The sequence below is a fragment of the Typopeltis vanoorti genome, chromosome 14 (assembly GCF_054136105.1).
Source record: "Typopeltis vanoorti isolate ZY-2024b chromosome 14, IOZ_Tvanoo_1.0, whole genome shotgun sequence".
Classification (NCBI taxonomy): domain Eukaryota; kingdom Metazoa; phylum Arthropoda; class Arachnida; order Uropygi; family Thelyphonidae; genus Typopeltis; species Typopeltis vanoorti.
Genome location: NC_143562.1, coordinates 95738672 through 95754872, shown reverse-complemented (window position 1 = coordinate 95754872; position 16201 = coordinate 95738672). Strand labels below are relative to the sequence as shown.

General features: G+C 36.7%; 1 protein-coding gene across 1 annotated transcript in view; it reads right to left on the bottom strand.

Annotated features, from left to right (window-relative positions):
- The window catches only part of Tnks (tankyrase), a 443661-nt gene that overhangs the window by 210871 nt on the left and 216589 nt on the right, over positions 1-16201 (bottom strand). Inside the window, exon 15 of the mRNA XM_090403559.1 lies at positions 13026-13119. Coding sequence (XP_090259685.1) covers positions 13026-13119 — 94 coding nt within the window. The remainder of the gene's footprint in view (positions 1-13025; positions 13120-16201) is intronic.

The window sequence follows — 16201 nt, the reverse complement described above, 5'->3', positions numbered from 1 at the left end:
CTTCGAAATGTAAGAGCTATCCCCCTGACCCCAGAATAAAACTGTTGTTAAAGCTTCCCACCTAAATAACCATGAGTCTCACAGAAAACTAAAAATAAACTTCTGCAACAGAGCTCTAATCTTTGCAACCATGGCGGTACACTTAATCACAGCCTCACACTGATGGCACTTGGAAAAAAACTAAGTTCAAAATCTCTACCAGGAGCAACATCATAAATGAACTCACAGGCTCTTGGGGTTGTAATGCTTCGACGTTCAGAAAAGCAGCCCTGGCTCTGGTCTTCTGAGTGGCAAAGTATTGCATGCCATTTTGGAGTCAACTTCATTACACATCTCTTTTGGACACAGATCAACATAACAATAAGAACCATCTCTGATACTTTAAGATCTACTCCTCTCCTATGATTGCCTGTCTTTTCCCACACCTCTCCTTCATGATTCAGAAACAAAGAAGCTACCATCAAATAAATATATAAAATCAAAAATTACATCAACCTTTCCATACATCAAGATATCTCTCCACCTCCAGATTTCCCATATGGCTTAAGGAAATACAATACCAGATGATGGTGAACTTGCCAATCAGGTTGGCCGAGTGGTAAGCATATCTACTCTACAAACAAAAAGCTGCAGTTCGAATTCAGGCATGGATGTTTGTGTCTTCAGGTGGAAATGAATTTCATCACACGGTGTGAGACACCACCCCCACTTACTGGAGTCCTAAAGTGGCTTGAAATAGTTTCATAATTGCTCTCAAAATCAGTATTTCCAGACAAGGTAAAAAAGTTATAAAAGTAAACAAAAATAGAAAAACAAATCCTTAGCCCACCCACAGTACTAATGTACCACAGGTTTACATAAAAGGCTTTAGTGGGTGGGAGGCACATAAAAAAAAAGTACCAGATCATAGTTGGATCTGTGATTAGGTACTTGTTTTTTTATGTGCCAGGATTCAATCTACCTACACACACATCTGAAGCCAGATAAATAAATGTAGGACCAAGACAAGGCTGTTGTGCCCACTTACATCTCGAAGAATGTCACAGTCACCATTTTGCATGTGGTGCTAAGCAGATGCTATGAATATCACTGATGACTACCCCCTCCCTCCCTCACACACACACACACACCCACACCTTTCCTGAAGGCCTCAGGAACTTGCACGTATTCTCAAACAGTGCTATCCATTGGTTAAATGAACTGTCAGTGTGTATATAGTTTTTCTCATTAATTTCTTGTATTTTTATCCACACGCTAAATAAAAAAAATCAGAAAACATCTTTTGCCAGGAAGGGAAAGAAATATTTTTCAATGGACACTGGTGATGGAGAAGAGACAGGTTCAGAATCCCATCTCAACTCCTTTTCTTAAAGATGGTCAGGAAGGTGTGGATTCAAGATTGTGCAGATGAGAATAAGAATCCTCTAGTAAACAGCACTGGTAAGTTAAGAGAAGATTGCTAAAGAAATTTAATTACATTTTTATGTGAACTTGACAACTTGGTTAATAAGGGAAATCTTATGCCATATATCTTTTAAAAAAATTATTACTGTTTTAAATTGGATATTAATTCCACAATTAGTTTTTTGTATCTTTATGCACTTCACAGAGAGAAAAAAGTGAGTTACATGACAGTTTGGCAACAAGTAAATAATGGTAACATTATTTAATTGTTGCACATAATATTTGAAAAGACTAACAAAGGAAAGCACATTTTATGTTGTATCCTGGTGTTTAGTAATGTACTAGGATTGTTTGAAAAGTTTGGTAACTTTCCAATAGATGGCGACACAATTTGTTCATTCATACCAGTGTCAGCACGCATCATCTTTTTCATGACCTTCGCAAAATTTTAGCCATGTGCGATGCGTAGTTCTTGTTTGGCAAACATTTAAAATGTCCATCTTCGCATTTTTCATAAAAATGGAGAAAATTAATTTTCGTGCAGTTATAAAACACTTTTATTTGAAGTGGACGGCTATGCAGATCAAAGCCGAGTTAGATGCAGTTTATGAGGACTCTGCACCAGCATTAAAGACTATTTATTTTTGGATAAATGAGTTTAAACTTGGTTGTAAGGCTATCAAAGATGAAGCACATTCAAGACGCCTGACTGAGGTCACTACAAAGGAAATGACTGAAAAAAATTCATGGTATCGTTATGGAAGACCGCCAAGTGAAAGTGCGTGAAATTGCTGAGATTATAGGCATCTCAACTGAATGGGTGTATAATATCCTGCAAAAAAAAATTACACATGAAAAAGCTGTGTGCGCGATTGTGACAGTCGATCAAAAACGCATGCAAAAAGATATTTCAATGCAGTGTTTGGGCGATGTTTAATTGCAATTCGCAGGAATTTTTTGCATTAATTCGTGACTGTACATGAAACTTATATCCATCACTACACACCTGAGTGACAACTTTGTTAATAAGGGAAATCTTATGCCATATATCTTTTAAAAAAATTATTACTGTTTTAAATTGGATATTAATTCCACAATTAGTTTTGTGTATCTTTATGCACTTCACGGAGAGAAAAAGTGAGTTACATGACAGTTTGGCAACAAGTAAATAATGGTAACATTATTTAATTGTTGCACATAATATTTGAAAAGACTAACAAACTTACATTTCTAAGAATGTCACAGTTACCATTTTGCATGTGGTGCTAAGCAGACGCTATGAATATCACTGATGACTATTCCCCCCCTCCCTCCCCTCTCTCACACACCTTTCCCTGAAGGCCTCAGGAACTTTCACATATTCTCAAACAGTGCAATTGGTTAAATGAACTGTCACTCTGTACATAGTTTTTCACATTCATTTCTTGTATTTTTATCCACACGCTAAATAAATAAATCAGAAAACATCTTTTGTCAGGAAGGTGTAGATTCAAGATTGTGCAGATGGGAATAAGAAACCTCTAGAAGACAGCACCGGCAAGTTTCATGTGAAGGGTCATGAAAAAGATGATGCATGCTGACACTAGTATGAATTAACAAATTGTGTTGCCATCTATTGGAAAGTTACCAAACTTTTCAAACAATCCTAGTACATTACTAAACACCAGGACACAACATAAAATGTGCTTTCCTTTGTTAGTCTTTTCAAGTATTATGTGCAACAATTAAATAATGTCACCATTATTTACTTGTTGCCAAACTGTCATGTAACTCGCTTTTTTCTCTCCATGAAGTGCATAAAGATACACAAAACTAAATGTGGAATTAATATCCAATTTAAAACAGCAATAAATTTTTTAAAAGATATATGGCATAAGATTTTCCTTATTAACAAAGTTGTTAAGTTCACATAAAAATGTAATTAAATTTCTTAAGCAATCTTCTCTTTTTATGTGAGCTTGACAACTCTGTTAATAAGGGAAATCTTATGCCATATATCTTTTAAAAAACTTATTACTGTTTTAAATTGGATATTAATTCCACAATTAGTTTTGCGTATCTTCATTAACTTCATGGAGAGAAAAAAGTGAGTTACATGAAGTTTGGCAACAAGTAAATAATGGTAACATTATTTAATTGTTGCACATAATATATGAAAAGACTAACAAAGGAAATCACATTTTATGTTGTATCCTGGTGTTTAGTGATGTACTAGGATTGTTTGAAAAGTATGGTAACTTTCCAATAGATGGCGACACAATTTGTTCATTCATACCAGTGTCAGCATGCATCATCTTTTTCATGACCTTTCGCAAAATTTTAGCCATGTGCGATGCGTAATTCTCGTTTGGCAAACATTTAAAATGACCATCATCATCATCATCAAATTCCTACCATGTACCCTCAAAAGGTGTACAGGATATGATAGTACTACTACATGAAAAATTTACATCTTTACTAACTTCCTATCTACAATTTTCCTCCAGATCAGTCTGTTACCTGTCAAGACTCCAATATTATCAGATCTTATATTTCTGTCGCTTAAGGCACTTTGTACCGTATCAATCCACCTATATCTTGGTCTTCCTCTGGGTCGTTTTCCTGCCAACCTGGCAGAGAACACTTGTTTTTGCTAATCTTTTCTCTCCCAATCTATTTAAGTGACCATACCAGCTGAGATTAGATCTGCTAACGCATTCCTGGATGCTGACAATGTCAAGTTCTTTCCTAATATCCTCGTTTTTAATATGATATTGGCATTGATGCCATCTGTTCAAGCCTCTAATCTTTCTCAAGACTCTCATATCTGCGGTCTCTAGTCTTTGGGTCAAGTGTTTTACTTCTGACCCAGCTCTCAGATCCATAAGTTAAAACTGGTTTGAACACTGTCTTATATACAGCTAATTTAGTGTTCCGACTAATTTCTCTTTTATTCCATATGAATTCATTCAATTGACTTCCCACTATACCAGCTTTGCTGATTCTGTTGTCTATTTCCATATTTAATTTACCATCTTCACTAAAAATCGTGCCTAAGTAGCTGAAATGCTTTACTTGTTCCACAGGTTCTCCATTCACAACACAGTTGACACAGTTGAAAATAGGCAGAATCAATGATTCTGCCTATTTTCATTGTCTTTGTCTTTTTATTGCTGACCTTCATACAATATCTATTACAACAGCTATTCAATTTAGTCAGAGAATTTTGCAGGCTTGTAGCGGATTTATTTAGAAGTATAACATCATCCGCATAAAGCAAAGAGCTGACATTAACATCTCCAATTTTGATATCATGCTTAATACCACTTTCCTTCATAATGTGATCCATATAGATAATGAATAACAGAGGGGATAATGTACATCCTTGTCTCACACCAGATTTAACATTAAACCATCTTCCTGTACTTCCTTCAATTCTAACTGATGACTTACAACTCAAATAAAGACTAAGTATTGCTTGATATAATGCCCCATTGACACCATATAACTGCAGCGTATTGAATAGCTTCTCTCTTGGCACCTTGTCATATGCCTTTTCCAAATCGACAAAACTTAGATACAGATCTTTGTTATATTCCCATGCTTTCTCGAGTATTTGTCGCAAAGTGAAGATCTGATCCTGACAGGCTCTATTTGGCCTGAATCCAGCTTGTTCTTCACCAAGCTTTTCTTCCACAATTCTTCTCAAGTATACTTGCATAGATCTTGCCAGGAACACTTAGTAGTGAAATACCTCTGTAATTCTCACATTCAGTTTTATTTACCTTTTTATATATGGGTACTCCAATCATCGGGAATTCGTCTCTCTGTCCAGGCTTTCTGAACTATGCAGTGCAGCCACTGTAAGACTTTTATACCACTATACTTCAGCATTTCTGGTCGAATATCATCAACTCTTGCTGCCTATCCATATTTCAAGCCTTTGATGGCTTTTTCTACTTCAAGTATGGATATGTATTCTTGACTGCATGCCTGGTCAGTGCTTTTTACCACTGTGCTGTCATCACTGCTTGTTTCATTTAGCAGTTTTTCAAAGTAATTACTCCATACTTCAAGGATATCTTTTTCTCCTGTTTTCATGTCACCTTTATCATCTCTAACTCCTTTTACTTAAGGGTCAAAGGGGTGCTTAAGGGTCAAAGCTGTATAACTGAGAGGAGACCTCCACATAGCCTTTAAAGGAATGCGGAGAACCGACCAGGGCTTCTGACCTAATGTCCAATCCTCACCTTCTCGTGGTGCACCCTGTTGGGTATCTACTTTGATACTGAACGAACGAGGATGGGCTGGCAATTTGGGATTTAGCCGACCAAATTGTATTCTTATTGGTTAAACCAAAATAAAAAATGATGGTACAACATGACAAAATTTCATGCCGGCTGGGGCGTCGCCGGGTTAAACAAGGCCCCCGTTGTTTTCGTCAGGGAACCAGGGCGAACAGCGAAAAGTCAGCTACTGGAACAAATCTGAAAACAAACCCCAACTCAACATCACCAGAGTTAAAGATCGGTACTATCAACGTAAGAAGCCTGAATGGCAAAGAAATGGAGCTAGCTGAGGAATTAGATAAGTACCAGATCGACATAATAGGGGTGACTGAAACAAAAAAGACCAAAACTGGTGAGATCTTTCTGAGCAATAAATACAAAATGTTATATTCAGGCAATGACAATCAAGGAAAAGAAGGAGTAGCCATAGTATTCAACACAAAATACGAGGCTAATCTTCTTGAATGGCAGTCAGTCTCAAGTAGAGTAATGTGGGCAAATATGAGAATGGGGAACTGGACAATGAGACTTATTTGTGCCTATGGTCCCACAGAAGGTTCTACTAGGGTAGAAGTGGAGGAATTTTTTGAGGCTTTAGAAAAAGCAACTGACACAATGAAAAAGGAAAAGTTGGTCCTTGTTGGGGATCTAAATAGTAGAGTTGGAAATGATTGTGAGACATACAAAAATATTTTGGGAAAATTTGGAGAAAAGAGCAAAGCTAATAATAATGGCAAATATCTGTTGGATTTCTGCTCAGGACATGGACTGGTTATTACTAACACCATGTTCCAACATAAAAATGTGCACAAATTCACATGGAGAGAAGAGGCTAGGAATAAGAAAAGTCTCATTGACTATGTTATTGTTGATAGTGATGTTTTCTCCCTGGTGCAGGACACCAGAGTGTACAGAGGATTTGAAATTGGAAGTGATCACTATTTAGTCTTGAGCAGGATAAAATTGAATTTCATATTGAAAAGAATAACATGTAACAAAGTTTTAAAACGAATAAAAGTTGAGCAGCTCTCAGATGTGAACTGTAGACTAAAATACAGAAATATTATTGAAAAGAAAATGAAAGAGTTTGAGAACAGGAATCAAACCTTGGAGATTCAATGGCAAACTCTGAAGGAAACATTAATTGATTCTGCCAGAGAGGCATGTGGTGAGGTTGTGTGCAAGGATAAAAAAATCAGAACTCCCTGGTGGACACAGGAAGTTAAAGAGGCAGTGAAGGAAAAGAAGAAAGCATATCAAAAGTTCCTGGCAAATAAGTCAGCTTTTACTCTTACAGAATACAGAGACAAATGTAAGAAAGCTAAACACTGTGTAAAACTAGCTAAACAAAAGTCATGGGAGGACTTTGGCAAGAATATAGAAAATAAATATCAAGAAGGTGGCAAAATATTCTGGAGGTTGTTGAAGAAGCTTAGGAATGGAGGAAAGAGTGCTGTGAAAGGAATTAGAGATGATAAAGGTGAAATGAAAACAGGAGAAAAAGATATCCTTGAAGTATGGAGTAATTACTTTGAAAAACTGCTAAATGAAACAAGCAGTGATGACAGCACAGTGATAAAAAACACTGACCAGGCATGCAATCAGGAATACATATCCATACTTGAAGTAGAAAAAGCCATTAAAGGCTTGAAATGTGGAAAGGAAGCAGGAGTAGATGATATTCGACCAGAAATGCTGAAGCATGGTGGTATAAGAGTCTTACAGTGGCTGCACTGCATAGTTCAGAAAGCCTGGACAGAGGGACGAATTCCCGATGATTGGAGTAGAGCTCTTATAGTACCCATATATAAAAAGGGAAATAAAACTGAATGTGAGAATTACAGAGGTATTTCCCTACTGAGTGTTCCTGGCAAGATCTATGCAAGTATACTTGAGAAACGGTTGAGAAGAATTGTGGAAGGAAAAGCTTGGTGAAGAACAAGCTGGATTCAGGCCAAATAGAGGCTGTCAGGATCAGATCTTCACTTTACGACAAATAGTCGAGAAAGCATGGGAATATAACAAAGATCTGTATTTAAGTTTTGTCGATTTGGAAAAGGCATATGACAAGGTGCCAAGAGAGAAGCTATTCAATACGCTGCAGTTATATGGTGTCAATGGGACATTATATCAAGCAATACTTAGTCTTTATTTGAGTTGTGAGTCAACAGTTAGAATTGAAGGAAGTACAGGAAGATGGTTTAATGTTAAATCTGGTGTGAGACAAGGATGTACATTATCCCCTCTGTTATTCATTATCTATATGGATCACATTATGAAGGAATGTGGTATTAAACCTGATATCAAAATTGGAGATGTTAATGTCAGCTCTTTGCTTTATGCGGATGATGTTATACTTCTAAATAAATCCGCTACAAGTCTACAAGATTCTCTGACTAAATTGAATAGCTGTTGTAATAGATATGGTATGAAGGTCAGCAATAAAAAGACAAAGACGATGAAAATAGGCAGAATCATTGAAAATGTAAACTGTGTTGAGAATGGAGAACCTGTGGAACAAGTAAAACATTTCAGCTACTTAGGCACAATTTTTACTGAAGATGGTAAACTAAATATAGAAATAGACAACAGAATCAGCAAAGCTGGTATCGTGGGAAGTCAATTGAATAAATTCATATGGAATAAGAAAGAAATTAGTCGTAACACTAAATTAGCTGTATACAAGACTGTGTTCAAACCAATTTTAACTTATGGATCTGAGAGCTGGGTCAGAAGTAAAACACTTGACCAAAGACTAGAGACTGCAGATATGAGAGTCCTGAGAAAGATTAGAGGTGTGAACAGATGGCATCAATGGCAATATCATATTAAAAATGAGGATATTAGGAAAGAACTTGACATTGTCAGCATCCAGGAATGTGTCAGCAGAGCTAATCTCAGGTGGTATGGTCACTTAAATAGAATGGGAGAGGAAAGATTAGCAAAACAAGTATTCTCTGCCAGGTTGGCAGGAAAACGACCCAGAGGAAGACCAAGATATAAGTGGATTGATACGGTACAAAGTGCCTTAGACGACAGAAATATAAGATCTGATAATGTTGGAGTCTTGACAAGTAACAGACTGATTTGGAGGAAAATTGTAGATAGGAAGTTAGTAATGATGTAATTTTTTCATGTAGTACTGTCATATCCTGTACACCCCTTGAGGGTACATGGCAGGAATTTGATGATGATGAACTCCTTTTACAGCACTCTTTCCTCCATTCTTAAGCTTCTTCAACAACCTCTAGAATATTTTGCCACCTTCTTGATATTTATTTTCTATATTCTTGCCAAAGTCCTCCCATGATTTTGTTTAGCATTCTTGCATTGTCTCTATATTCTCTAAGAGCACAAGTTGACTTATTTGACAGGAACTTATGATATGCTTTCTTCTTTTCCTTCACTGCCTCTTTAACTTCCTGTGTCCAACAGGGAGTTCTGATTTTTTTTATCCTTACAGACAACCTCACCACATGCCTCTCTGGCAGAATCAATCAATGTTTTCTTCAGAGTTTGCCACTGAATCTCCAAGGTTTGATTCCTGTTCTCAAACTCTTTCATATTTTTTTCAATAATCTTTCTGTATTTTAGTCTACAGTTCACATCTGAGAGCTGCTCAACTTTTATTTGCTTTAAAACTTTCTTACATGTTATTTTTTTCAATATGAAATTCAATTTAATCCTGCTCAAGACTAAATAGTGATCACTTCCAATTTCAAATCCTCCGTACACTCTGGTGTCCTGCACCAGGGAGAAAACATCACTATCAACAATAACATAGTCAATGAGACTTTTCTTATTCCTAGCCTCTTCTCTCCATGTGAATTTGTGCACATTTTTATGTTGGAACATGGTGTTAGTAATAACCAGTCCATGTCCTGAGCAGAAATCCAACAGATATTTGCCATTATTATTAGCTTTGCTCTTTTCTCCAAATTTTCCCGAAATATTTTTGTATTTTTTTAAATAACGAAACCTGTGGTGCGTTCATAATTAGAAGAAACACACGTATAAACCACAGTGAAAATTATTTAATTGTAAATATTTCATCCTAAGTATCTTAGGACATCATCAGTACAGTATTTAAACAAAAATTAGGAATAACATACAGTTACGGCTCATGATTACAACAGAATCTCATGAAAACGTGCTAAAGTAGTACAAAAAAAAAAAAAAAAAAAAAAAAAAAAGTTAATTATTTAACACAGTTTTGTATGATAATTTCCCATACTTTAGGAATAGAACTTATTACCTTCTCCTAAGGACAAATTCTCACCTTTGATGTTACCTGGTTGTTTATGAGATTCCATGCTCATGCAAATTATCTTACTTTGGACAGACAGGTAGGTCTGTTCAGAAACGCATCTCGGAACATCAAGACCACATTCGTCTTCTTAAACCGCAAAAATCTGGCCTCTCTCAACACGGAATTGAAAATCCAAACCATAGGATCCATTGGAAAAAGGCTAATCTTTTACATAGATCTTTATTTAAACATGAACGTTTATACAAAGAAAGTTCTGAAGCCCTACTACACAGACCAAATCTAAACCGCAACGACGTTCTTACTATTCCTAAAGTATGGGAAATTATCATACAAAACTGTGTTAAATAATTAACTTTTTTTTTTTTTTTTTGTACTACTTTAGCACGTTATGCACGTTTTCATGAGATTCTATTGTAATCATGCACCCTAACTGTATGTTATTCCTAATTTTTGTTTAAATACTGTACTGATGATGTCCTAAGATACTTAGGATGAAATATTTACAATTAAATAATTTTCACTGTGGTTTATACGTGTGTTTCTTCTAATTATATTTTTGTATGTCTCACAATCATATTCTACTCTGCTATTTAGATCCCCAACAAGGACCATCTTTTCCTTTTTCATTGTGTCAGTTGCTTTTTCTAAAGCATCAAAATTCCTTTTACCTTAGTAGAACCTTTTGTGGGACCATAGGCACAAATAAGTTTCATTGTCCAGTTCCCCATTCTCATATTTGCCCACATTACTCTACTTGAGACTGACTGCCATTCAAGAAGATTAGCCTCGTATTTTGTGTTGAATACTATGGCTACTCCTTCTTTTCCTTGATTGTCATTGCCTGAATATAACATTTTGTATTTATTGCTCAGAAAGATCTCACTAGTTTTGGTCTTTTTTGTTTCAGTCAACCCTATTATGTCGATCTGGTACTTTTCTAATTCCTCAGCTAGCTCCATTTCTTTGCCATTCAGGCTTCTTATGTTGATAGTACCGATCTTCAACTCTGGTGATGTCGAGTTGGGGTTTGTTTTCAGATTTGTTCCAGTAGCTGACTTTTCGCTGTTCGCCCTGGTTCCCTGGCGAAAACAACAGGGGCCTTGTTTAACCGGGCAATGCCCCAGCCGGCATGAAATTTTGTCATGTTGTACCATCATTTTTTATTTTGGTTTAACCAATAAGAATACAATTCGGTCGGCTAAATCCCAAATTGCCAGTTCATCCTCGTTCGTTCAGTATCCAAGTAGATACCAACAGGGTGCACCACGAGAAGGTGAGGATTGAACATTAGGTCAGAAGCCCTGGTCGGTTCTCCGCTTTCCTTTAAAGGCTATGTGGAGGTCTCCTCTCAGTTATACAGCTTTGACCCTTAAGCACCCCTAAAATGACCATGTTCGCATTTTTCCATACAAATGGAGTAAAATAAGTTTCGTGCAGTGATAGAACACTTTTATTTGAAGAAGTGGATGGCTATGCAGATCAAAGCCGAGTTGAATGCAGTTCATGGGGACTCTGCACCAGCATTAAAGACTATTTATTTTTGGATAAATGAGTTTAAACGTGGTCGTAAGTCTATCAAAGATGAAGCGCATTCCGGATGCCTGACTGAGGTCACTACGAAGGAAATGATCAACAAAATCCATGGTATCATTATGGAAGATCGCCAAGTGAAAGTGTGTGAGATTGCTGAGATTGTAGGCATCTCAACTGAACGGGTGTATAATATCCTGCAAGAAAAATTGCACATGAAAAAGCTGTGTGCACGATTGTGACTGTCGATCAAAAACGCATGTAAAAAGACATTTCAACGCAGTGTTTGGGCGATGTTTAATTGTAATTTGCAGGATTTTTTGCATTGATTTGTGACTGTAGATGAAACTTGGATCCACCACTACACACCTGATTCCAAGAAGCAGTTAAAACAGTGAACAATGCCCGGTGAAAGAGCATAGAAAAAAAGCGAAGACTGGCTTGTCAGCTTGGAAGGTGATGGCCACTGTTTTTTTGGGATTCCCAAGGAATTATCATGATAGACTATTTGGAAAAGAGGTAAGACAATAACAGGAATCTATTATGCGTCATTGTTGAACTGTTTAAAAGAAGAACTGAAGAAAAAATGCCCAAGATTGGTGCACAAAAAAGTGCTCTTTCATTAAGACAATACACTGTCCCACACCTCGGCCGTCACAATGACAAAATTGAAAGAAATGAGGTTCAAATTGTTCCACATCCACTGTATTCTAATTTGGCTCGGTGGGAAAAACTTTTCTTTGAACGAAGATGTCATTGAGGCTGTCAATGACTATTTGCACAATTTGGTAAATACTCCTTTTTAGATAGGATGAAAAAATTGGAAACTTGCTGGACCAAATGTGTAGACCTCAATGGGGACTATGTTGAGAAATAAAGGTGATTTTTTTCAAAAACAATTTGTTTAACTTATTTTTTTACTAAACGTTTCAAACAACCCTTGTAATGAGTGTCTGAGGTGTGCATGTACCAAATCATTTTAATGGAAGATGACTAAGGATACTAAGATTTGGGTTTTTAAACATTTCAGGAGGCTCATAAATCCTCTGGTGTAGAAAAATATAGTCACTGTGCGTCATTTCAGTATGATGCCAATAATACTTGGTATTCATTATCTATTGTATGTACTGCCAGTCAAGTTTACCCCCCCTCCTCCACATCCTTGATGTGTTCTGACACATGTATCTCTCCTGAACGGCTTGTCTGTCCTACACAGCAGATTCCACACATGCAAAAGATCTTGCATAGTCCTGGTTTCTTGTGTTGAAAGTGGGGTGGTTTTGTATGTCTAAGGAACTTGAAATCTTGTTTAGAAAAAAGAAAGCAGCCTTTATCTTTATTTTTAAAAAAAAAATAATGTAGAAAAATAAACTGATAAGTAATCTGATAGTTCTGTTTTGGTCTTGTGAAGTGGTTTTGCAATTATTTTTACTTAGTATTTCTAATAAGCCTTAGCACAATTTAATAAGTTTTGTTTTCATTGTTTTCTAAGAACTCAAAGCAAAGCAACAATATATGTTTTAATAAACATAAAGAAGGAATTTTATTATTACCTCTCAACAAGTCTGCTACATCCTGATCACCTTCTTTTACCAAATCTAAAGGTGTATGTCCATCACGATTTCTCTTACTGGGATCTGCTCCATTCTATAAACAATAAAATTAACAGGAAACTTAAAACACTCTGAAAATTACAGAATAACTACAGTTTCACATAAAAATAGCTATTTTAAATAGAGCATTGTTTGAACAAATATGCAAAAAACCAAAGTAACATGTTCTGACTGCTTCGCATTATTAAATACAATATCTTCTACTACTTAATATATGATGGTGACTTAATAGTTTCTGAGGAAAATTACTTCTAAAAGTAATTCAGTAAATTTAACAGAATTTAAAATAACTGATGAGCGTATAAGGGTTCATCAAGGGTTCAGTAATGAACATATAGATTACAACAACAAATGAAAATTAATTAGCTTCAGTTAGTTTAAACAGATAATTCATATTAGGAATATACAAACTATGCAACATAAAACTAAATAATTGCTGCTTGAACATAAATTCAAGACTACTAGGAGGATACCTCCAATATTCAATTCTTATCTTCCTGTGCTGAGTCCTTTTATTAAATATATATTCCAAACAGTGAAAGAATAAGTATAGTCTGGCAATATGGGACTTAACTGACTAAACTGTATTCTGCAACTAGCTTAAATTAAAAATATGATAGTTTAGTGAAAAGCCACGCTAGCTGAGTAGTCACATGACTAAATGCCCCCCCCCCCACACACGCACATTTTCATCGCGAAACTGAGACAAACAGTGAAAAGCCAATTAGTGAAACAACATAAAACTTAACAGAATTAAAGACAGCTACCAACAACACTAGATGCATCAATGGAAGGCAGGCTGAGTTACTAGAGGAATTACAGAAATTACATGATTATGTAACCAATTATGTACAGATAAATGCAAAAAAAAAAAAAAAAAAAAAAAAAAAAAAAAAAAAAAAAAAAAAAAACAAGTGAAATACTGTTAAATAATAATCATGAGATGATATATTCTTGATATACGTGAGCTGTTCAATAAGTAATAAGACTAATTTTACTGTGGCGAAACCATTCATCACAATATTAATTTCTGTGGAATAAAGAAATGTTGTTGTCTGTATTAACAAGAGGTTGATAGATGGCGTATACGGGCTGATGTGCCAGAGTGTCACGTGACTAAACGCAAGTGCTCATCGGCGCGCCAATGAGGTGCGACCAGTCTTCGAAATGGAAGCGTCCTTGGAACACGTTATGCGATTAAATTTCGTGTGCATTTGCAAAAATCAGCATCGGACACTTTTAACATGATACGCGAAGCTGTCCACAATGAAGTAATGTCGAGGGCAAGTGTTTTTCGCTGGCATAAAACTTTTAAGGAAGGAAGGCAAAATGTGGAAGATCTTGAACGTCCATCACAGAGACAATGATCAACACAGCAGCGATTATCATGAAGCACGTCAAAAGGAAGCGTCTATTGCTGAAGAATGGCTTCTTATTGCACCACGATAATGCAAGGCCACATATTGCTAGTTGTGCAGTGGACGTTTTGCAGAAGAACAACACATATCCTACCACACCCTCCATACAGTCCTGATCTCGCACCGTGCGATTTCTGGCTGTTTCCTCAGCTCAAGAAACCACTAAGAGGCCGCTATTTCGAAAGCAACAAAGCATGTGTAAAAGCTGCGGAGGCGGTTTTGAAAGAACTCTCAAAAACGGACTCTCACATGCGTTTAAGAAGTGGACGCAACGTTGGGACAAATGCATCGCGTCTCACGGTAGTTACTTCGAGAAAAAGACCATGTAAATGATGACGATTAAAGGTAATCTGTTTTCTGTATAAATATAGTCTTATTACTTATTGAACGGCCTACGTATATTGAAGAGTCATCAAGGAAAGGAAGGACTAGCTATAATATTTAATACTAAACATCTTGAATGGCAAGTAACTTCAAGAGTGATGGAAAAAAATTGAATATGGGAAAATGAACATTGAAACTCATTTATGGTCCCACAGAATATTCTAGTAAGGAAGATGGACACAAAAAATTTTGAGTCATTAGAGAGTGAAGCTAAAGATCTAAACAGCAGAGTAGGAAATGAATCAGACAAAGGAATATTCTGGAAATACTGGGAGAATGAGAAGCAAAACTAATAATAATGGCAAAAGCCATACAATGCTTGGAAGGAATTCAACTGACTCTCCCATGGGCAAGGTGTATTATGCCATTTAATGAGTTGTGTTTGCAGTAAAAATTTGGAGGAATATTATGCTCCCAAGTCACTGCAACCATTTGGGTGAAATGGATGCGAGAAAGGAACTGACAGACTTTGAAACAGGCATTGTAATAGATGCCATGTTGCAAGCAAGTCTATCTGTTCGGTAAATTGAGCCATTCTGTATTAACAATCAGTAATACCCTACTGAGAAGCAAAGGGAGTCAAATGCAAGTGCTACCAGCAGTGGACTACCCACCACACTCACCGTAGGATGCTATGAAGGATAATATGTAAAAACTGCTGCATTCAGCCAGCACGTTGAACACTGAGTTCTGAGCATCAAATGGAACACAAATCTGCACCAAAACATTCAGAACCATAGCTCACAACATGAGTTTCCATGGCGGGACCAGAATATGCAAGCCCCATATTAACCAAACCAACATGCAGTGCTGTCTTCAGTGGTGTAAACAGCATGTACAGTTGGACATGAAAGCTTGGAAAATTGTGTTATGGAGCAACGAATCATGCTACACCCTCTGCTGAGCAGATGAACAGATATGGGTGTGGCTGATACTCGGTGAAAGTCTCTTACGAGTGCATAACCTCAACTATGAAATTCAGGTGACGGTGTGGTCCTGTTTTTCCTGGTCTGGCTTCGGACTTCTGTTTGTGATGGCATGAATATTTAACTCCAAGAGGTACCTGAACATTCTAGACAATGCAATGCTTCCTATTTTGTGGCATTTCAGCAAGACAATGCACCATGTCATAAGGCTGCTGCTGTAACTGCATGGTTTGTGGACATAAACATCACCACTTGACTGACCTCCAACTGAGCCCTGATCTCAACCCTACTGAACATCTGTAGGGTGAACTGGAGCATGGGATAAGATCAAAAGAGGTCTGCCCCCCCCTCCAACAGTTCAGGACCTCATTACATGCCTACAGGAAGA